This window comes from Dichotomopilus funicola, assembly GCF_033296635.1.
Source record: "Dichotomopilus funicola strain CBS 141.50 unplaced genomic scaffold C8A04scaffold_15, whole genome shotgun sequence".
NCBI lineage: Eukaryota > Fungi > Ascomycota > Sordariomycetes > Sordariales > Chaetomiaceae > Dichotomopilus > Dichotomopilus funicola.
In genome coordinates, this window is record NW_026944036.1 from 351581 (window position 1) to 374297 (window position 22717).

The following is a 22717-nucleotide window of genomic DNA, read 5'->3' on the forward strand; positions in this document are numbered from 1 at the left end:
GCAGGCCCAGAAAACGAAGTTGGAGATCCCCCCCCCCGGTGTTGTCGTCCAGTCCAGTCCAGTCCAGTCAACAAGACTCTTCTCTCTCTCTATCTCTCTTTTTAATTACTTACTTTGCTCGCACCGACCAACCAAGATCGATACCTTCGACATTCGGACACTTGAGCATTTCAACATTCAGATTTCATTCAGCAAGCCGGACTTGCTCGAATCCAGTCATTCACTTTTTGCAACAAACCAACAACAAACAAGTAATCTAATACAAATTCGCCTCGAAAAATCCCGAGTTTCTCGACGGCAAGCTTGAAAAAGAGCTGGGATCAAGAAGGACAGGCTTCCTTCCTCCCTCTCTCTTCTCCCCCGTCTTCAGACGAGGGCAAGCAACACACACCCCTCAGCCGGTTTCACACGACACGCCCCCCCTGAACCGGCCACACACACCCTCCCAGGGACCCCCTGAGAGTTCCACCCCCACACCACACTCACATTCACCCTCTTCTACCTTGACCCCCCCTAGGAGGATACAAATGTCAACAGTACCCCCCAACCCGGTCCCACACCAGCAGTCTACGACGAAGCCATCGCAGGTCAAGATGGCTGCCGGAACAGCAACCGCAACGGCGACGGCGACAGCGACGACGGGGTCGACAAAGGTCAAGGCGGGCGCCAAGGGTGCTGCCAACGGCGCGGCGAAGCAGAAGTCACAGATGCACCGGCGATCAAGGACAGGTTCGTGGTTTTACTTTGCTTGGATACACTCACACAGATGGGAAACGGGAAAAGACTAACACACGGGAAACAGGGTGCTACACATGCCGCCTACGGAGGAAGAAGTGCGATGAGGGTTCGCCAATGTGCACTGCGTGCAAGCACCTCGGGCTGGTGTGCGAGTACAAGAGGCCGATGTGGTGGAGCAACAACGACGCGAGGCGGAAGCAGAAGGACGACATCAAGAACATCATCAAGCGCAAGAAGTTGACGGAGAAGTCGGCGCATGGCCACAGCCACGCTCACGCTCATGTCCATCCTCATGGCATGCCCCAACAACAACCACACGCGCAACACGCCCACGCCCACTCCATCCAGACCGCAGTTGGCTCTCCCCCAGGCCTCTCACACTCGCTCCCGACATCCGCGACCTTCACTGATCTCGACCGCGCGCGCTCGGGATCGATCGACTCGCAATACAGCTTCAACTTCAACAGCAGCCCGCAGAGCTCGCACTCGCAGCTCGAATACGGGCCCTTCACCCCGCAGATGCACGCGCAGATGAACGGTCACCCACACGCGCACCCCGAGTTCTTCTTCTCGCCCTACTCCCCCTACGAGATCGACGTCAAGACGGAGCGCCAGATGTTCATCAACGACGTGCCCACCCTCCGCGAGTCGACCACCTCGACCTTCAGCACCTACGCCAGCGCACCACCACCGCCGGGCACTATTCTCCCGCAGTTTCTCAGCAACGGCCTCCCGCCGCCTCCGGAAGGCGGCGAGTGGACGGAGCAGGTGTTTTCGGAACGCCGCGAGTCGCTGACGGAGGAGACGCTCAACGTGAACTTTTTCGACTTTGCTCAGGGAGGAGCACCAGGCGCACCAGCAGTACCAGGGACAACCAAGACGACGACCACCACCACAACCACATCCCACACGCGCCAGGTGGCCATTGAGCTGGACGAGGGCGACCAGCGACTCCTGGACCACTTCGTGCAGTACGTGGTACCAACCATCTTCCCCATCCTCGAAGCCAACCAGCACGGCTCGGTCAGTTCCGACCTGATCCTCCCCGCGCTACAAACCAACAAGGGCTACCTCCACTGCTGCCTCAGCATCGCCGCGCAGCACTACAAGGCCGCCTGCCAAGCCGACGGGCGAGTCTCCTCGGAAAACACCGACGAGCTCGACGGCGACATCATGCGCCACCGGTACGCAACCATCTCCGCGCTCTGCGACGCCCTCAACAAAGACGAAGACCACCAACAAATCCTCGAAGCCGCGCTCGGTCTCATCTTCTTCCAATGCGGCGTCGGCCGCTTCGACGACACCCTGCCCGACATCGCCTGGCACCAGCACTTCCAAGCCGTCGTCTCCCTGGTCCAAAAACTCGACCTTCCGCGTCTCGTCTCGGACCCCAACTCCCCCCCGCTCACCCAAGCCCCCTTCAACATGACCCTCGCCGCGTGGATCGATATCCTCGGCGCCACCATGCAAGGCCGCGCGCCGACTTTCGCACACACCTACCGCGAGAAGCACCTCAGCCTGACCAACCCTTCCCTCGGGCTCCGCGAGCTCATGGGCTGCGAGGACCGGGTCATGTATCTCATTTCCGAAATCGCCTGCCTCGAGGCGCTGAAGCGCGATGGCATGGATGACATCACGCTGTGCCAGCACGTGCACGTCTTGGGAGACCAAATCGGCCTGACCGAGGCCGCCGAAGCGGAGAACGAAGACCCCTCCGCTACTTCCACTACCTCTCCCTTCACCCCCAAGGGCACCCTCTCCCCCAAACAACTCACCAAAAACATCACCGCCGCCTTCCGTCTCGCCGCCCGCATCTACCTCTGCAGCCTGGTCCCCGGGTTCTCCCCCACACAGGCAAGCTGTGTCGGGCTCGTCGACAAACTCGCTGCTGTCCTCCAGCATATCCCCTCCGGGCTCGGCGGGTTTGATCGCTCGCTGGCGTGGGTTTATCTCGTCGGTGGCTCGGTCAGTTTGCCCGGTTCGGCGTTCCGCGGGTTGTTTGCGGAGAGGTTGGCGTTGTTGGGGGAGCAGGGGAATTTGGGGAGTTTTGGACGGGTGGCGTGTTTGTTGAGGGATGGGTGGGCGCAGAATGATGGGGTGCTTCAGCAGAGTGAGGGGCAGGAGCAGCAAGGGCAGTTTGTGCATTGGAGGGATGTGATGCAGATGAAGGGGTGGGATTACCTTCTCATCTAGTCATCTCATCTAAGCATACAAAAAACAAAAAAGGAAAAAAAAAGGAACTGGCTGGGACAGGTTATTATATCTTCTCTTATTTTTTTTATTTTCTATTCTTCTTGTCACTCGGGCTACTAGAGGTTGCCGCGAGGCAAGCACCTGAACAGACAGCACTGTTGAGTAAGTGGTGGAAGGCAGAGCTGGAGAGGAGGAAGAGTTTACACTTGTCTGGACAACAACACCAACAACACACTGGATCTGGGAGAATGGGAGCACCCAGCAGTCTTTTTTGGACTGGGGCTGTTGGGTGCGACATTCGAGGATTTCTTTTCTTTTCTTTTCTCTTTTTTCTTTTGGTTTCTTTTTTTGGGTTGACTCTCATTTATATCTTCCCTTTCTTTTCTTGCTGGCTTTGGATGTTAATCTTCTAGTGGTCTCCCCGGTATTCCCGGGTCGAGAGAGAGAGAGAGAGAGAGAGGCATGCATCATGAGGGAGTTTTGGGACGGGGATACCATGGGGGTCATTTTGGAAATGTGTACAAGTAGTAAAGTAGTTGAATGTCGGAGACGATACCCGAAGTCAAAATGAGACTGGTCAACATAATACTCTGTTCCTGTGCCTTGTTGGTGACTTACTGGTGATGTGAGCAATTGACTGCCTACGACTTGACACTGAACGCAGTCCGGAGTTGAGTACCCGAGCCATTGACACTTGAGTCAGAGGGATCACAACATACTATCTAGAGGGGATCACAACATACTATCTAGAGGGGATCACAACATACTATCTAGAGGGGATCACAACATGCTATCTGCACCCACTTCCGCAGGTCTTACCCTCACCGCGCTTATGTATCCATCACCGTAGTTCCACTCCAGTATCTCTTTCATCCCCCATCCAGACATACATCTAAGCCAGCAACCTACAGATCAACAGCTAGCCTAGTACACACTCACCATAGCCGCAAGCACCCGCCGCATCAACCCACCGCAGCGGAACTCCGGACACGTAGGGACGGTAAGATGCAGCAGTCGGTGTATGACGATGGCGGCTACTTACTTTCCACGGCGTCTCTTTGCGCGCTTGTTTTATCGTTTGGCGGTGTGGGGGGTGGTACAATGACATAAATGTAGCACAGCCAGGTAAGGGCATCCCATATCATGCTGTCCCATGCCCTCTCATGCCGTGGAATAGGGAATTAGGTACAGGTATCCCGGAACCACTACCGCCATCACCGTCATGTCACGTCACTGTCCCCGTCACAATCCCACCATGCCGGTAGCCTTTTCCTTCCTTCCCCCGGTGTCTCCTTAACCAGAGAAGCGAGACAGACACAAAGGGCTAGAATACGAATAGGTAACCATCTACCCACCGACACAGCAGACAGACACAGTGACAGTGAACACAGTGAAACAATGGCGTCATCATCGCGGTTACGAAGCATACACTACTACCAAAGAGGGGGCTGTGACACGTTGGCGGGTATGTAAGGCGTCAGGCGGGCCTGGCTCCGGCTTGGTGATACCAGGGTAAGCAAGGATGGTAAGGCATTTCGGGTATGATAGGGATGCGATGCGATGCTATGCTATACCTGCCATGATATGCTCCAGGTAGTATGCTGCTTACCGCATGCATCAGGTTTCCGGAGCCCCGGGTTCTTGTGGGCCCCGTGGTTTACGTTGTATCGATTCAGTGAGAGCACCGGAGCCGGCGCTTATATCGTGTCGCCGACGGGTGGATGGACGGGTGGATGTTTGACCATTGTCGCGGTTGCGCAGGAGAGGGGAGGATTGGGTGTTTCCTGTATTTTTTGGGTTACTTGGGATGTGATGGAGGGTAAGTTAGAGGGTGTTGGATAAGTGATGGTTGATATGGTTGAATGGGGATGCGATTGGGTTTGGCCTGGAGGGTGTTGGCCGTGTTGAGTCTTGAGTCCTTGTTGAGTTTTGAGTTTGAGGTCAGACGACGGGTTAAGCATACTGCCTAAACCACCACGGGCCGTGTTCTACGAGTTGTTCTACGATTGATTACAGGGAGTGAGTTGGGATGAACGTCATTCCATTGAACTTCGAGGCCTTCCAGAAAACGAGCTATCGTTACCTTTTGCAGGGCCGACACTACGGTCGTTTCGGGAGGTGAAACAGCACGGCCTTGAGCCTGGGATGTATATAGGGCCAACGGCGCACTGCCCTGGCCGCGAAAAACGGCCGCCTCCATTCGCCTTCCTGCCTTACCAGTTGCCTCGAAGCAAGGGGCAAAAGTGAAGAGGGTAAAATTCTGGGCTGCCTCCGTTCATCGAGTGAGTCAAGCAAGCGTGGTGTTGTTCACCCAGTTGGGTTGCTTTGAGGAACCTTGGAGTCACTAACAGCGGCCGGATGGTCGCCTCAGCCACGGGTAGTGCGTACCTCGTGGCGACAACCGGGGAGGTGTCTCGATATCGGATTGATGAAGACCATTCGTAAAAGTCAGATGGCCATATTGCGGGCTTGCCTTGCAGAGGGCCATCGCAGGGCATGCATCGTCGGCCGCAATTGAGGCTGACGAGAGCTGCTCACGAAAAAGTGAGTGCCGACAGCAAGCGCTGAAGTGAAGCTCCAGCGGTAAAAAGCGGGCTGTGCCAGAACTCCAAACCTCACTTCTCAGGCTGCCAAGCTGCCAGAGCAGTCTGGCACGTGCAACGAACGGTGGGGCCATGCACGGGCCACTTGAAACTTGTCGTTCCGTCTCAACCAACCGCTGCGCCCAAAATAGTAGCAGGAAATGCAACTGCCCAATCAAAGCAGCGGCCGTGGCCAAAAGCGACCCTGTTTCCAAACACAGTTCGGCAGGGGCCGATTTCTTTCAACTCTTGCTCACCACTCGCGCCGCCTTCGGCTCGTCGGGCAGCTCACGCTTTCGTATCGGCCTATCGTCGAGAAAAGAGTCGATTTTTCTCATACAACGGCTAACGCACCGCCTCGCTTTTGGGGATGTTGGTGACGCTGTCTCTCGCAGGGGAACCCGGGAAGTTCCAGCGTGTCCAACGCAAAATGGACAACACTTTGAGAGGAACGAGTCTGGACTGAACTGGGCTCAAGTGCGTTACAATCAAGGGGCTCGCAGTGCCTCATCGATCGGTCCCTGCAGCAGGCCATCAGAAGCCCGATGTGCCGGCCACTGGGCACACAAGAACTTTCTCCCGTTCGGCGACAGCGATGGATCTCAGCACGCATGCTTGACTGACCATGGATTGACGGCCTAGGGCCGCGGCCATCTAACGGCCAGTCGATCGGCGCAAGATATCGTCAAACTTGGGTCGCCCACCACCTCCTCTCTGTTGGTGCTGGCACCTGGGGATTCGTTTCCAGATCAACCTCCTCGTAACCCCCGGTCGCGCTGTTTCTTCGCATTTTGCACCCTGCAGAACGAGACTAGAAACAGAAACAGAGCCAACCAGAGCTGGTTGCGTCACTCACCCGTTGTCGGCGGGTTCCTGTACGAACGCTGGCATCTGATGTTGCGGTTCGATATACCTCTCCAGCGAGTGCTCGAGACACAGTTTTCCCGACTCCTCTCTTTCTCCTACTACGCTCCGGCGGGCTTGCTCTGGCGTTGTCTTCGCTCGGCTTCTGTTCTTTGGCCTCTTCATCGAACAAGCGACATTGACTCACCCAGGCCACTGCCAACAACAACAAGGCCGCTTTGTGTGCACGGGTCACACGCACCTACTCCCGCACCTTAGGTGTCCCGTTGTATTGTGTACATGTCCTCCGCGGGCTTCTTTGATGGTTGAGCCGCTGCGGCTCTCTTCACTTCGACCCGCCCCATTGTCCCGGTACATATCGAAACGGGGCCGACGGGCACGACTACATCGGCGTCGCCACACTTTCTCCCCTTCGGCGCTCTCACGCGAACACGAACCAAGTCTGGCTTCACCAACACCAACAACCCCACGATGCTCAGGCGCCGGCTCGCGCTCTGGGCGGCTTCCATAGCTGCCATACACACAGCCACAGCCTCAGCAGTCCCCTTCCACGAACTATTCCAACGCCAGTCGCAGCAAACACAAACATCATCAACCTGCGCCCCCAACTGGAACCGGTGCAAAAACCCCGACTTCCCCGACTACTTCTGCTGCGGCGCCAGCACCACCTGCATCGCCCTCGCCGCCAACACCACCGTCCTCTGCTGCCCGGCCGGCTCCGACTGCCTGCGCATCCAGCCAGTGCCCTGCAACCTGCAGCTGCAAGATGGCAAGCTAAACCCGGATGCCGTCATCAAGACCACCGCGCTGGACGGCAAGCTCGGCAAGTGCGGCGACCAGTGCTGTCCCTTTGGCTACTCGTGCGTCGACCGCTTATGCGTGCGCGATCGTAACCAGAACGCCGCGCCGATCGGGACGGGCGGGGGCAAACCCAGCGCTACCACAACGACAAAAGGCGGCGCCAACCCGACATCAACGGGCACCGGTGATCCCACAGCTAACCCAACCGGCGGTAACTCCTCCGACAACAATAACAGCAACAGTAACAGCACCCCCGTAGCAGCCATAGCAGGCGGCGCCACAGCCGCGGGTGTCATCATCATCGGCGCCGCCGTCCTAGCCTTCATCTTCTTCCGCAAACGAAACAAAGACTCTGGCGAGAAAGGAAACCGTCCAGGGGGTAACAGCCCCCCCAAACTCTCCCGCTCCACCTCCTCCTTCGGCAACCTCATCAGCAACCCCATCGTGGCCGACAACAGTTTCCGCACCGACTTCGCCCGTGGCCCGGGGCCGCGCACCCCACCGGAGGATCCGGATTCTGTTACCGGGGCGTTGATTGATTCGAGTGTGAACTCCCCTGAGGCGGGGGCTGGTGCGGGCGGTGCTATGCCGGCTGTTCCGTTGGCTGCTGCGTTGGCGGGACACCAACAACAGCAAGGGGCATACGGCGGATACGGCAACCTCGACCCCGGACCCGGTGCCGGTCTCGGCGCCGGCCTAAGCGCAGCAGCAGCACGAGGCCTAGGAGGACTAGGAGGACCCGGAGGGGCAGGACAAAACGTCTACCTCCGCATGCCCTTCTCCCCCTCCGATCCCAACGACATCGACGACGAGATCTACCACGGCGGTGGGCCGGCCGGGTTGGGCGGGTACTTGCCGCAAACTCCGCGGCAGCAACAATTCCCTAGAGGACCACCACCGCAACAAGCGCAACAGCAACTCCAACCGGGGCAGCAAGATAAAAGAGAGAGAGAACCCAGCTCGGTAAGCATCAACGTCTTTGCCGATCCGAATATTACACCCGATCGTACACCGGAGACAAATGCGGATGAGTATGAGGATGTTGCTGTGAGGGATACCCGGGTCGGCGGACCCGGACCCGGACAGGGTGGACCAGGGGGGCCGGGGGGAGGGAATAATAGATACACGCAAATGACCTCTTTCACGCAGATGTTGGATAAGGCGGATTTGGGGGGCATGGCGAGGGGGGAATCGTTTTTGGATGCTTATGCGGATGATCATGATGATGGGCGAGGGAATGGGGGGCTGGTTCCGCCTGTGCCGAGGAGGTGATTTTCTCAAGTTTTATTATTGACCCCCTTGTGTGGTGGTGGTGGTTTCATACCCTTTTCCTTGTGGGTTACCTTCCCTTCCCTTTTCCTATTGGGGTGGGTGGACATTCCTGTTTATCTTTTGCATGGCATGGCCTTGGGTTTGGCGTTGCTTTTCGGGGGTTGGGGGTTGGTCGATATACGATATATGTGGGTTAGACTTGGAGGGCTGTGGGACGAGGAGATGATCTCGACGAGATGCGCTTGGCCGTATCTGTGTTGGGTTTGTTGGATTGTACGATGGGACAGACACCTTTTATACCCTTAGCCGGCTGGAGACGGAGAGCTGGATGATTACCTTCGAGTCGTAGATATTTTAATCAAGTTTTGAGCGTCAACACGGGATGGTTTGGGATGTTCGTGCAGGTTAGTTGGTGGCCGCGGTCATGGAAGGTTATGCGCAAGAGCATCGTTTTAACCAACCCAACCCCGTTTATCCACTCCGTCTATCAACCCTCCCCATCTAAATTACACAAGCCTGAAACACCTAAAACACCCACATACTACTGTTTCTTCTTCCCCCCCGCAGCCGCAGCCCTCTTCTCCGACGCCTCCCGATCCAACTTGGCCACCTCATCGGCCTCCTTCCTTTCCGCATACCACTGCCCGGCCTGCAACACCAACACACCCACCAACACCAGCGCCAAAATCACATGACTCGCACTCAACACCCTCAAACTATCCTCCCGTCCTAACACCACCTCCCCCGTCAACGGGCCCGAATACACCGTTCCCGCCACCCCCGCAGCCGCAGCCGCCTTCTGCTGCTCCTCCGCCGCCGCCAACCCACCAGGTTGACTCACAGCCCGCATCCCCTTGACAATATTACTCAGGTACACCCCCGCACCAATGACGTATAGGATCAGACTGCCGCCGTCGAAGAGCACGTTGGCTTCGGAGGGGCGGAAGAGTTTGATGAAGAAGCCGAGGAAGCCGACGAAGACGATGATGTGAAGCATGCGGGCGATGAGGGGCGGGGATTGGTGCATGAGGCGGAGATGGGTCTCGAGGTGGTCGAGGAAGGAGGGCGGGATGGGGTCGGAGGTCCAGAGGAGGGGGAAATCGTAGGGGAAGGAGGCGAAAAGGATGCCGAGGGCGAAGCAGACGGCTGAGATTGAGAGGATTATGTTAGTTTTGGTCTTGGGTTCGGCTGGGAAGGGGTTGGGAGGGCTGCGTACGGCCGATGATGAGAAAGGTTGCAAAGGAACCGGAGCCGCGGTAGTCTTTGGATCGGGTCGTTTTCGACCAGTCTACCCATCGGGAAGCCATGATGGTGGTGGTTGTGAGGATGCGACAGTTGTGGAGTCAGTAGGACCTGATGTCGGGACTGGGCGAGGCTGTTTCGAAATAGCCAAGGTTCGGCTTCGACAGATGATCGGACTCGTCGGGTATTCGCTGACGCGGCTGGCGTGCGCCTGGAGTAGTGCGGTGATCGCGATGGTCTTAGGTTACACGAACTAAATCAAGTCCCCATATGGTTCGGCCGCGGCGATTGACGTCGCGATGACCGTGTTCGCCGTTGTGTCGTTGACAACTCGGAGGATGTTAGATTGTTGGTTGAAGCTGGACTCGACGTCCCAAATATTTGGACTTGGCACCTCGCACCGTGCCGAAATAATGACGCACGGACCATTTAAACCTGGGAAGCATGTGGGGGCCACAGTGCGTCACGTCACTTCAGGTTCCTTCCATATCAACATCAAAACATCAGACCAAGGTAAAAAGTGCAAAAGGCGAAGCTGCGTACAACCCCAGGATTCGAACCGATCGAACTTTGTGCCTCCGAAATTTCTTGCTTGCACATACCACGCATGCGCACCCGAAATTTCTGGCTAGCTGATTTACGTTGAGCGCAACGCAATTCCACTCGACCAGACGGCCTCTGGTAAAGGCTAACTTGAAAGCAGCGCCCGCGGAAGGAGGTTATATGCCCTCTCCGCAGTGCACCTCTTTTTGAACGCCTTTCTGTCAACATTTTCAATTTTGGGTTTTCACATTTTCAGACTATGAGAGAACGTGATCTCAACTGTTGTAGAAATACATAACATTCCCTATCATTCCGCATCACCACGCTCCAATATGTGCACCCCCTACGCCGTGCTATTATCCAACGACTGAAGCGCATGCGCATGGTACCTCTCCCCCTTTGGCGCAAACTCCTTCATAATTCTCTCCAGCTCCACCAAATCCGCCTCCTCCAACTCAATCTCCACCGCGTTCTCGCGCACCCTCTCGGGGGTAGAAGCACCTGGGATAGGGATGATCTTGGGCATCCCTGGCCGCTTGGCCACGGCCAGTACCCAACCGATGGCGATCTGACCCGGCGTGCAGCCCTTGCGGGCGGCCAGCTTCTCGACTTCCCGCACGAGGCCGAGGTTGCCTTCGAACACGTCCGGTTGGAAACGGGGGAGGAGGCGGCGGAAGTCGTTCTCGGGGAGGTCGGAGAAAGATTTGATTTGGCCGGTGAGCATGCCGCGGCCGAGGGGGGCTATTTAACGTGGTTAGCTTGGTGATACTGTCAGAAGCACAAAGATGGGAGAGTAAATACGCACAATAGGCCAGAATAGGAATATCCAACTCAGCACACGCCTCCGCAACCCCATTCTCCAACGGCTCAGTCGACCACAACGAAATCTCCACCTCCACCGCCTCCACCCTCACCAACTTGGCCGCCCTCCGAATCGTCGCCGCACTAACCTCACTCAACGCAATGCCCCCAATACTCCCATCCTCCACATACCCCTTCAACGCCTCCACAATCGGCTCAATCTCTAACAGCGGATCCTTCCGCGCCGGCTCAAACTGATTAATCCTCACCTTCCCCTCCCCCCCGGCCCCGCCCCCGCCAATCATCCGCACGCTGTTGCTGATGCTGGTGCGGATGGCGGAGGGGGAGCATTCCGGCCGGAAGTTCTCGAAGACGCAGCCCTTGACGTTGAGGAGGATCTTGTCGATGTCTTCGGGGTAGCGGGCGTAGTAGTTGTTGAGGAGGGTCAGGGTGTTGTCGGTGGGGGTGCCGTAGAATTCGCCGGCGTTCATGTAGTTGCAGCCGGCGTCGAGGGCGGCTTTGATGGTGGCGAAGGCTTGTTCTTCGGTGATGCGGCCGGGGGGGAATTTGAGGCCTGGGGGGATGTTAGTTGGTATGGTCTCTATGCGAGTGTGTAAGTGTGTGACTGTGAGTGTTGTGACTTACCCATCAGGCCGAAGCCGATGTTGCCGACTTGTTTGCCCTGGATTGTGTGGACCATGGTTGCGAGATAAACTGGTGGTGGGATGTGGTATGTGAGTCAAGGTAAAGGCAGTGGTTTCAGTTGATATGTGGAATGTGTGAGATGAGCTCTTGGTTTGGTAGATAACTCTCGCTGCTTTCGTGAGGATGAGACCCGGTTTTTGAAGTCTACGATATTCTAGCAATGGATTTTACAAGATAATGCCGTTGACCCCCTCCCGGAGATAGATGGTCTTAAGCGCCTACAGGATGGCAATTCCCGCAGAGACCCTAACCCCGAGCCCGAGGCTTCCGGTCCACGTCGGTTGTTACGGTGTTATGGTGTTACAGAGGCGAGCTCCGCTTGGTGTCGGAGATACCTTTGGAGGGGTTTAACGGTTTCGCGAGTATGACGAATAGCCCCAAGAAACTAAGACACGCCTCGCCCCATCGAAATAAATTTAGAGGAGAGCTAGTGCCATCGATCATGCATTACAGTCAGAACCTAGAATTTCCCGAACGCTGTCAAGCTCAAGCAGTCTCGAGGGAAGCGCGATGAGGGGCAGCTCAACCCCACTTCCCGTGCCTGTGTAAGCAAGCCCGATAGCCGAGGGGTCCACGGAGGAAGTTGCAGAGTATACCCGGTTTTCAGAGGTCATGGATGGCTACGCCACGGAGTGGCGTGGATCCACCCTACAACATCGGGCTGCACCACTGCAACGCCCTAATACACCGCAACGAGGGCAGTTCAAAATCCGACTCTTGTTGACTGATTTGTGGCATATTGTTGGAAGACCAACAGCCACTGACCCAAGGTGACACACACACACGAATGGGGATTCACACTGCTGAGGCTAGGGGGCTATGAGGCTCTCCTAAAATTCAATCTTAATCGTCTCTCTTCTCTCTCTCCCCCCCTCCCTTCTGTAGGGGGGTTCCAAACTCCGTGATATATCTCTCTGAGTGGCGATGGTGGCACCGCATGCAACCGCACCTGGCCTAAGCCGAGTGATCTCTTGCCACCGCGTTCTGGGCCTTGACCCATTGACCTAATAACCTACTGTATTCTAGTATGGTGCAGTGTCTAAAGAAACAAGACAAAGGGCAGCGTAGGGTGAGCTGAGGCCAGGGCGAGTGATTTTTTCGATGAGTGACAGGTGCAGAGAAGAAAAATCGAATGATGTGTGAAGAAACAGAAGGGAAAAGAAGAGGAATTGGGATGCATCTGCCTAGATATGCCTAAGGAAGGTACCTACATCTCAAAACTCCTATTCCCAACGCTCTCTTCCATGGAAATACCCTCATTCGTCAATATAATATGTTTGGGGTGAGCCTATTCAACCCCCGAGACGTGACGCGTCCCTCATGTTCCATTTATATCTACCTAAGCAGGGCAGAGATCGGTTGGCGGCTGGGCGTCTCTCGGAAACACACGTCCGTACAAGACAAGAATGTGGCCATTGCCCATGGTGATATCTGTCCGGGCCACATTTTCGTCGCCAGCGTTGGCCGCCTCGAGTATGCTGTCGACAAAGGCATTGACCTGGGAATTGTCCGAGCACTTGCCCAGCTCGTCGTTGTCCTGAGCCGTCGCACGTCCACCAGAACCGATTTGAGAAAACCCGTAACCAATGACGCCCCCTGCGGCCAGCTTGACAACCTCACAGGTCACCGGAAATTGGTGGACATAATCATAAAGGGTGGTACCAAACGCCTTGATCCTATCGGCGCACGCGACCCCCTGAGCCCACCCATCCGCGAGCCGCACCCACTCCCCGCCGACCGTGTCCCGCACGCACGTCAACAGCGACCGGCAAGAAGCATAATCCCATCTCTTCTCATGCTCCGCCCTTTCCACTAGACCCCAGCTCGAATGGCACACCCCCTCCTCCTCCTCCTCCTCCTCCTCGCTAGCACCACCACCACTACCACCACCACCACCACCACCACACCCATCCCGCACCTCAAGCCCAGCCGACTGCACCACATCCCCGTACGGCACGAACGCCTCGCTTTTGACATGCACGGCATCGTCCCACTCATCCACGGGCACGCCCACGGTGATGCCCAGCGCGACCTGCTGCCAGCGCACCGTCTTTCCAAACACCTCGGACACGTTGCCGTGGCCGAACCCGGCCTCGGCCAGCAGGTCCGGGTCAAAGTACGGCGAGAGCGAGCCGAGCGCGCTGGCCTCGGGCACTTTGAGGAGCTGCCGGTGGCGTGCTTGCTCGGCGGACCAGGGGGCATTGGCGAGAATACGAGCACGACCACGCGCACGCGCCTTCTGGGTTGGGGGCGCGGGGTCGATGGCGCCGGCCCTGGCCTCCGTCAAGGCAGTAGCAGAGGAAGGGACGCTCCGCTTTCCGGGGACGGTCCAATCTTCACGGATCGAGAACCTTGTCGCTCCCTGGAAATTGACGCAGTTGTCGTCGCTGCTGGCTACGAGATCTCGGCTGCATGTCTTCCAAAAAGCGACGTCTGAAATTGTATCGCGTCCAAAGGTCAGCCACGTTCACTCGTTGTGCAGGATTTACGCTTGTAGGGCCAGATCAGACGAGAAGATTGGTCAGGGGCGGAACTCACTGTTCGATTCTTCATCCAGCTCCTCCGGCTCGATGGTCGCCGAGATTGCATTGGGAGGAACGTTGTGGCAAGCATCAGGGTACGAATACCCTGGGTAAACGTAGGATCCAGAGCCCAGCCGGGCGCCGCGGCACTGGGAACCCAAGTAGAAAGTGACGCGGAAGGCCTGGGCTTGAGTAGCCAGCAAAAGGGATGGAATAATGGAAGGAAGTTTGAGATGCATGGTGAATGATGAAGGTAGTAACTAGATACTAATTAGATGCTGTAGAGATTCTGGGTCGCTCGACTATCGTTTGAGTGCGATGGTAGCTCGGCTGGACGATGCCGGCAACGAAGCGCTCCGGGGGACCCTCATCTTATAGAAGTTTGTTCTTCCACCCCTCAACTACCCCTAGGCTGAGATTTTCGACCCTAAGCACTTTTGGGGGCCGTATCTTGGGATTCTGCCTTGTTCGTTAAAGCTGCAGCCCGGTTGTCTCAAAGCCCAACTGGCGCAAAGGTTGGTTGTGGTTGGTCCAAGACTCCAAGGCCTGTTGGTCCACGGTTGCTGTACTTCAAGCGAAAGGGGGGTTGCGTTGGAACCGAGGCACCGCAGAGACAGCATCAGGGTACACGATTCTTCTCTATTAGGAGCCAAGTACGGTGCTAGATCACAATGATGGGCGTTTGGTACGGTGGCTGCTTTTGGACGATCCTTCTGTAGCCCTTGGGTAAAGATGTCCCGAATAATAATACCATTTGGGATTCCCATATTCACCGACACGTACCTCCGCGGAAGACGGCTACGAAATGGGCACCTAATATCTAGGTAGGTACCCAAAGGGGGGAGTCCGATACAGTCAAGGGGGTCCCAATACACCTGCTTCATGAATGTGATGCATCTGAGACTTTTTGGTCTGTAACCCCGGTGGGGGCCGGTGGAGAGAAGAAACCTACCTACCTAGGGTGTCATTAATGTTATCCTATCGAGGAAGCGGTGAATATCCGCCATGTCTGATCAGGAGTACCTAATAGTGGCCGCAGGAGTTGTACTGATACCTCCTTTTGATGGCCTGGAAAGACATCTACCTAGGTAGGTACTTACATGTACGTGTGAGCTCCCCCACTTTGGGTCCCAAGCGTCTTATCTTCCTGGGTAATCAAGTATCTCGAGCTCGCCGGCAGTGTTGCTAGTTAAACCCTGGCGGTTGCGTAAGGGACAACACGGACCCTTCTCAGCGATGCTGCAGCCCTGACCTGTTGGCACGTACATACCATGCCTCATGAGTGCATAGCCAACTTGGCCATAGGACCCGCGGAATTTGCAAAGAAGTGATGTTTTCTTTAGGAAGGCGATGCACAAGTCTGCTTGGTCCGTTGTGTGTGGCGGAGCACTCAACTCGGCGGCAACGATGCTGATCATTTTGAACTTATGCCCCTTATTCGTTGAAAGCCATTCCGATACGCTTCGGTACCTACTTGGCGAGGCTGTTGGCGGCGGTTTCCGGCAATAAGCAAGGCGGCAGCCAGAGAGCAGCCGAGTTCCATTTTCCCGCCCCCACCGTTGTAACTACCTATGTGTAACCGCGCTCAGTGCGTTTCGGCTTTGGGGGTTTTTCTCCTCCCCGCCATTATCTTGGTCCCTTAGCTTTGGTTAATTCGAACTCACACCGAATCTCCCCATACCATACTGAACACATGGCGGACGAAAAAGACAACAAGATTCCCGCGGCTTCGAATGCCCCTCCTGCCCCGGCGGTCTGCTGTACCCCTCTCGAGCGCCGACTCGCATCCTGGTGCTGCTTCCTTGCCACTCTATTGTTCAACGCCCTACTCCGAATCTTTGTCTGGCCGCACGTCTCGAGCAGCCCTTATTTGATTTTGGTCGTCATCGGCACGCGCAGTGTCGTCGGGGTCTCGTGGCTGCGCCTTCACCAGTGGCTGACGGGCGAGCAGAAGATGGATCCCTTGCTTCAGACGGCTATTGGGTTTCTGCCTACTATCTTGGTGGACCTTGGGCTTGGGAGCTGCTATCGAAGTTGCAGTGTGAGGGGTGTAGTGGCTCGGGGGTACTGTGGGAGTGGATGAGGGCGAGTGTCTGCGAGTGTGATGGTATATCTTATCGGGCGGGGCTATGGCAGTTTTCTGCCGCTTGGATAAGAATTGGAAGGAGTACTGTTCAAGTCCTTGGTACCTCCGCCATCAGACAGCTTTGTATCTGAAAAGATGAGAGGACGGTATTGCTGCTCCTGCTGCTTGGTCGACCTATGTACGGTGCACCCTTAGTGCTAAAAAGGCTCAATGATTTTTTGATTTTCAAGTCCGTGTGCAAGTCGGTGCCTGCACCACAACTTACGGCCATGTAAGCCGTAAAATACCACTACCAAACCACAACGTTAAATCTTGGAATAGATGACGATTTAATTATATATCGGTTATCGATGTGAGGTTTAAGGTGTGGGTTGGCGAAATACCTAACAATGTAAGCAAGGTATAGCCGACCCTCGATACAAGCTGGAGGTGTAAGCCGTAATAGGTAGGAGCCCCGGGCAGTATCAGGTCGAACGGTGCGAGGTCTGAGCTCCAGGCCAGCCGGGCAGTACCGCTGGCCGACTCTAGTTGTACCTTACCTCGAGGGTAGTCAGATGGCCAACCTACGCCTTAAACCTCTGGCCGCCCCATACCTTGTATCACTATCCGGTATATACCTTGATTCCATATTAATGTATAGTATTGTAGGTTGATGCTGGTGTTTTGCGACTTACATGGCTGCAAGTTGTGGTGCAGGCATTGACTTGCGCACGAACTTGAAAATCGAAAAATCATTGAGCCTTTTTGGCACTAAGGGTGCACCGTACCTATGTATTAATCCGGATTCGGCCACCCCAGTCGTTCCCAATGAGAAAGTCCAAGTCCAAAAGTCTTCATAAAATGAAGGTGAACTGTTTAGTCTGGTGCAAGCCACCTGTGCCCTCCGGGTTTGCCCCACCCGTACTAACCTATAACTACGCTGTTAATTGGCCAATTCTTACCCCCAGTATACTATACGCCAGCTAGTATATACCATCTAGTCAAGGGCGTTGTAACTACTTTTGTGGTCGTATATCCCGCGAGTCGGCGCACTGGTACCTCTCCGGGTTGTGAGCGACCTCCGAGGTGCATGATTTGACTTACTAACTGACAGCAGTCTGCTTCTCCCTTGCTCGACATGCTCTCAGATGTAAGCCCGTGCCATGCTGGGGAAGTAATTCAACCGCGGGGATCAAGAAGTTGAACACTTGGGAAACAGCCTTTATGCTGGCTTGCTTATGTCATCACTATCCCAAGACTAACTACCTAATGTACTCGCGGACAAAGGGGCAGAAGAGCCAAGGCATAACTTATAATCTAGAAAAGGAGGATGTACGGGCTTTAGGTGGAATAAGGAAGGAGATGGAGGCCGGATGGGCGGTGCGGATCACCATGGGCAGCTCCGAGCGGAACAACATGGTAGGAATTGAAGCAATTGTCTGTATCCCGCTGTCAATGAGTGGCGACCCGAGAGACGAGAGCTTCAAAGAAGGGCTGGTGATGTGGATCCGGGCTTGCTCTACATTTTGTAGTGTACACCTCGCTGTCGACTAAGGGTCTGCTTAGCAAGTCACGGGCGAGAAATTACGTTGCAAAAGTCCGACGACTTGCACCTAACAGACTGACTTGCGCAATAATCTGTCTCTGCAACGCTTCTTTGCTTGAAACTCATCGTGACATACATGTATCCTGCGGAGGAATACCTCGATTATACGTCCTGGAGAATTCTGTCGGCAGTAGAACAGCTTTTCCTCATCATGCGTTGTTACATAGGGATCCGGCGAGACATGATTTGAGATAACTCGAAGATATTATTCACGTTAGAGTACATAACTTTCTGATGTCGACGTACAAGGTAATTCAAAAAGATTATCCAGCCTTTCGAGGGATTCCTCTGCCAAAAATACGGTGCAATAGTGTTATCATGAAGATGTGTCTTGGTCGCTTCGGTTTTACTTCTTGGTCCCCGAAGTGGCACTAGACCCAGTGCCGGATTTGTTCGAACCGGAGGAACTGCCAGTGAAGCCCGAAGCCCCCGTCCCCTGGGAAGTCGGGGCAGCCTGCGAAGCACCCGATCGGTCTCCGGCCGACTGTGCGCGAGCTGCGAAGCCGCCGGAGCTCATGTCACCGCCGCTCTTGGCCTGTTGTCTCGTCAGGGAGATAACGTTGTGAATACTGGATATGCTAAACTTGTGATGACTGGATTCGCGAGGAATCCGATTTTGTCATATCATGCTTGGGCATCTTGAACTACGGATTGGGACAGCGGAGTTTGAGGATATGTTGCGTCCCTATTCAAGGGTTCGTAAACGGGAAAGAACTCGGCTAGAGAGAAAGAGTGCCTGTGAAGATGCAACAAGTAAGGCGGTAAAAATGAATTTTAATATTTGATTTGTTCGGCAACTATATACTGCAATGATCTCACCAGAGCTTCCCGTTTTGCACAACTCTCCCTCTCGCATGACGCATTCAACACTTTGAGATGACGCTACCTTGCGTGATGGTGACATGACATGACCCAAGTAGTGGAATCCCACACAATTTTGGCCTGGTGACGCTATAAAGCTCGGCGGCGATGTACACGGAGAACAGGCATCCAGTGCGCAAAAGCCCGCGTTCGGTCATCGAGTCCGTCGCCGCGTCCCTTATCCCAGCTTATCAACCTCTTGGCCTGTCTGCCACCTTCTGACGTCCGATTAGAAAGCCCCCTGGTCTTTGCATGGGAGTTGTTGACAAGTCTCTCGGGGGGCTAAGCCAGAACGGTTACGCTGCAGAGTGTGTCGCTCAACCAAGCATGGAATCGCTCTGCCCCAGTTGCGTCACTGGTTTGGGACAATATGAAGATGCCGGGAAAGCCCAGGACATCAGAAAGCAGAGGAAACCAAAGGTATTATGGGCCAATGCAACCACATTGATGAAAAATTGCATCAAGCCACTGTTAACAAATGAATTTCCTCTCGAACATCCACCTCGCGCCAAAAGTCGTTTAACCGCCCGGGTCCCCCCCACCCAACCCCCCCCCCCACCCCCCCCCACCGCGCGGCAAACCAACCGACACAACTGCATCCCGTCTCTGGTCTCTGTGGCTGATTGGGGCAAGAGGTGGAATTCACAGAGCACTACGAAATTGACCATCAGTTATCTCTGGATCACAGCCGGTTTTCTGAGGTCATGGATGGCTACGCCACAGAGTGGCGTGGATCCACCCCACAAGTACTTGTGGGGCCTCTCGGCCGTACCGGTTTCCCTCCAAAACACATCTGGCGGTGACAGATCTTGACCACTGATTGGTCGAAATCTGGGTGGAGCTCAAAGTGACTTTGAGCGCCACACCGCCGACGGCTGGTCTGAGCTCCTGAGATAAGAATATCGATAGGATACAGTCAGAACCTAGAATTTCTCGAACGCTGTCAAGCTCAAGCAGTCTCGAGGGAAGCGCGATGAGGGGCAGCTCAACCCCACTTCCCGTGCCTGTGTAAGCGAGCCCGATAGCCGAGGGGTCCACGGAGAAAGTTGTAAAGTATGCCCTCTCAGATAGTGCATCTGATCGACTGGATATAATTCTAGGTGCAGACGGTCGTAGTCATGTGCACTTGCGAATACTGAAAAATCAGGTGAACATATGACTGACCTCCTTGAAAAGTCAGCCCACTAGCGGAACGGCATCGCCGACTTGTCTGCTCAGAACCAGAAAGCTTCGGCTCCAATTGGCCAATCGCCTTGCACTTGCCGGCTTCCGCAGTGGGTGATTCGCTCGGCTCTCGGCGCCATCGCACCCATGACGTCGAGTTCCAGCGCTCCAGGAAGACCCTCGACGGCCTCCATCTCTGGTTCTGGGGAAGGAAGTTCCCTCAAAATCTAGGCCCAGGCGCACCAATCTCACTGGATTGGAGCTAGAAAATGGATTGGTTATCTAAGGTACTAATAAATTCTTCCGGGCATTTTCACCTGGGCAAACTGATCGCAATCATCACGCGAGTTGACGCCACCGATAACTCTCGTCATTCCTGTCCCGACTGCCGTGCCGTTCGCCGCCGTCCAAGGCACTAACGAAGAGAGGACCCAACAGACGGGAACGGGATCCCTAACTAAGCTTGCCTGCCCGCCCAGTCCAGCAGCACGACACAACAGCTTCCAGGTCCCGTCGACCAAGACCATCTGCACCCGACGATAAACACCCGCCATGTCCCAGCAAGCGGGTTCGCCCGGTCTCGCACCTCTCTCCCGGCCTGTGACACTGCAATTGAGCCCGCGCAAGTCGTCCAAAGACCGCATCCAGGGGATTCTCGAGGTTAGTTTTATTTGTCGTTGAACCTCTCGGCCTGGGCACCTGAGGCACCCTAGAGACCGTTGCGGACGGGTTCGTGTCCATCATTACCCCACACACCTGTCACAGGCCCCCCTCGCAAGCAGCGAGCAGCCCAGCCCCCCGGACAGGTTCAGGAACAGAACAGAGAGAAAGGAAAAAGGAAAACACCATCACACATCGCGCGGAAGAAACAGCGGGTGCATCTCGTCCAACCAAACCACCATCCGGGGCCCAGCAATGTCTCGCCTTGCCGAAGCGATCTTCGGCCCGTCAGCGAACAACCTCTTCAATCTGACCGTTCGTCCTGTCCTCCACTCACCACCATCACCCACCCCCCCTTGGTATTGCGTGCTCGCGCGCCAATGCCCTCCCACCCCCACGTCGCACGTGCGTCGCGTTGTTGCTCCTGGTCTGAGACACTGCAATACGCCAGAAGAAGAAAAAGAAAAGAAAGATTGATGAAAAGAAAGCATTTTGGTTTTAACTATTCTAACCCACCGCCGCAAAACAGACCGCCCGCGACCGCGCCGACTCTCTCGCTTCCAGCCCCAACTCGGCCCACGTCAGTCCCCGATTACAACCCCTGCTCGAGCGCGAGCGCCGCGCCAGCGACCCCTCCGGCTCAGGATGGCCCCACGATCTCAATAACAGCAATGGCCAGGGTAATGGTGAAGACCATGACGGGGTGATCACGACCCAGCCCGAGCGGCACCGCTCGCTCAACTACCAGAGCACCGTCGAGACGAATCCCGCGCCCGGCACGCGGAAGCGGTCGGCGTTGAGCAATGGGAGTAGGAAGAACTCGGGCGCGCACGGGGCGGGCACGATACCGTCGTCGCCACGGATATCGGGGCGAGGTGCTGGTGAAGAGGAGCTGCGGGATCGACCGAGGCGGGAGCCGGACGAGCCGTCGTGGAAGAGGAAGTTACGGTATTTTAAGAGTATTGAGTTGGAGAATAAGGGGAGCGTGGCAAGGGATCATTTGGCGTTGGGTGAGTTCATTGCCCATTTATCCGTTAAAGGAACGCGAACTAACCATGTCGCCCACCACAGAACGCACATTCCTCGCCTGGCTCCGCACCTCCCTCGCCTTCGCCTCCATCGGCATCGCCATCACCCAGCTCTTCCGCCTCAACACGTCGCTGGCCGACGACTCGCACCAAGCCGACACGCTGCGCCACTTGGGCAAGCCGCTCGGCACGGCTTTTCTAGCTGTCAGTATTTTGATTCTGCTGTTGGGATACAACCGGTTCTTGCAGGGCCAGTACTGGGTTATCAAGGGCAAGTTTCCGGCGAGCCGGGGCACGATTATGTTGGCGGCGCTGATTGCGTTTACGGTTACGATGGCGTCGTTGGTGGTGATTTTGGCGGTGCAGAATAATTTTGGGTCGTAGTTGGGAGGGCTAGCTGGTTTTTTTTTTTTTTTTTTTTTGGGTTTGGTTTGGTTTATCTGGCGTTGAGGGTTTGCATGTTCTTGTTGCGTTATGGTTATGAATACCCAAGTTGGATGATGCATGAGGAGGAGTCGGGCGGGTTAGCTCACAGAGGTTCTTGGATACCCAGGGTTGATTTCTGAAGGTACAAGGCTGAAATGAGAATTAACGGTTACAAATTGGAAAATTATATACCTCCCAAATTTCTGGATGTGTTTGTTTGTGCTTTGACGTTTCTTTCCCGTTCTCTACGTACATACCATCCGTTCAGTTCAGTCTTAGCGAACCCACAATTCAACGACCACACAACAACAACCGACCCCACCAGCCATCCGACAGCACCTCTCACTCTTAATTTCGTCTCACAAACCCTAAAAATGGCCGTTAATGTCCAAGAATTTGCTCAGACGCAGTTGAAACTGCTGGCTGCGGAGCTCGCATCTGAGATTGCCGAGTCGTCTGCTCTTGTGTCTTTGCGTAAGTCGATTGCATTTCTGTTTCTGTTTCTCTGCTCCTCTTGGAGGCCATCAACCACCTTTATGAACGGGTTGTGAAATGACATCGCATCAAACATCACCACTTTTCCAACTCTTCCATCATTCTCATTACATATCCAATAACCACTACCTCACACAGCCCGTCTTCCC

The 22717-nt window shown here is 55.3% G+C and overlaps 8 protein-coding genes across 8 annotated transcripts in view; 4 read left to right on the top strand and 4 right to left on the bottom strand.

Moving 5' to 3' along the window:
* Positions 1-593: 593 nt before the first annotated feature.
* Positions 594-2931, top strand: C8A04DRAFT_10627 (fungal-specific transcription factor domain-containing protein; the record flags this gene model as incomplete). Its single annotated transcript, XM_062776656.1, has 4 exons — positions 594-729; positions 803-1020; positions 1087-1599; positions 1657-2931. 4 exons carry the CDS (start codon positions 594-596, stop codon positions 2929-2931), a joined length of 2142 nt encoding a protein of 713 aa, XP_062638889.1.
* Positions 2932-6848: 3917 nt separating this feature from the next.
* Positions 6849-8450, top strand: C8A04DRAFT_10611 (uncharacterized protein; the record flags this gene model as incomplete). Its single annotated transcript, XM_062776649.1, has 3 exons — positions 6849-7860; positions 8068-8209; positions 8300-8450. The coding sequence occupies 3 exons, from the start codon at positions 6849-6851 to the stop codon at positions 8448-8450; spliced, it is 1305 nt and encodes a 434-aa protein (XP_062638890.1).
* Positions 8451-8991: 541 nt separating this feature from the next.
* C8A04DRAFT_35785 (Shr3 amino acid permease chaperone) lies at positions 8992-9757 on the bottom strand (the record flags this gene model as incomplete). The annotated part of the gene is made up of 2 exons (XM_062783298.1): positions 8992-9596; positions 9667-9757. 2 exons carry the CDS (start codon positions 9755-9757, stop codon positions 8992-8994), a joined length of 696 nt encoding a protein of 231 aa, XP_062638891.1.
* An 821-nt stretch (positions 9758-10578) lies between these two features.
* On the bottom strand, positions 10579-11736 carry C8A04DRAFT_35786 (NADP-dependent oxidoreductase domain-containing protein; the record flags this gene model as incomplete). Its single annotated transcript, XM_062783299.1, has 3 exons — positions 10579-10976; positions 11041-11610; positions 11682-11736. 3 exons carry the CDS (start codon positions 11734-11736, stop codon positions 10579-10581), a joined length of 1023 nt encoding a protein of 340 aa, XP_062638892.1.
* A 1344-nt stretch (positions 11737-13080) lies between these two features.
* On the bottom strand, positions 13081-14502 carry C8A04DRAFT_35787 (uncharacterized protein; the record flags this gene model as incomplete). The annotated part of the gene is made up of 3 exons (XM_062783300.1): positions 13081-13239; positions 13333-14174; positions 14280-14502. 3 exons carry the CDS (start codon positions 14500-14502, stop codon positions 13081-13083), a joined length of 1224 nt encoding a protein of 407 aa, XP_062638893.1.
* A 3778-nt stretch (positions 14503-18280) lies between these two features.
* C8A04DRAFT_10558 (uncharacterized protein) lies at positions 18281-18572 on the bottom strand (the record flags this gene model as incomplete). The annotated part of the gene is made up of 2 exons (XM_062776629.1): positions 18281-18469; positions 18519-18572. The coding sequence occupies 2 exons, from the start codon at positions 18570-18572 to the stop codon at positions 18281-18283; spliced, it is 243 nt and encodes an 80-aa protein (XP_062638894.1).
* Positions 18573-20511: 1939 nt separating this feature from the next.
* C8A04DRAFT_26781 (uncharacterized protein) lies at positions 20512-22031 on the top strand (the record flags this gene model as incomplete). Its single annotated transcript, XM_062780042.1, has 3 exons — positions 20512-20619; positions 21149-21629; positions 21691-22031. 3 exons carry the CDS (start codon positions 20512-20514, stop codon positions 22029-22031), a joined length of 930 nt encoding a protein of 309 aa, XP_062638895.1.
* Positions 22032-22447: 416 nt separating this feature from the next.
* Positions 22448-22717, top strand: part of C8A04DRAFT_35788 (P-loop containing nucleoside triphosphate hydrolase protein) — a gene marked incomplete at both ends in the record, with an annotated part of 3424 nt that continues 3154 nt past the window's right edge. The window contains one exon of the mRNA XM_062783301.1: positions 22448-22547. Coding sequence (XP_062638896.1) covers positions 22448-22547 — 100 coding nt within the window. The remainder of the gene's footprint in view (positions 22548-22717) is intronic.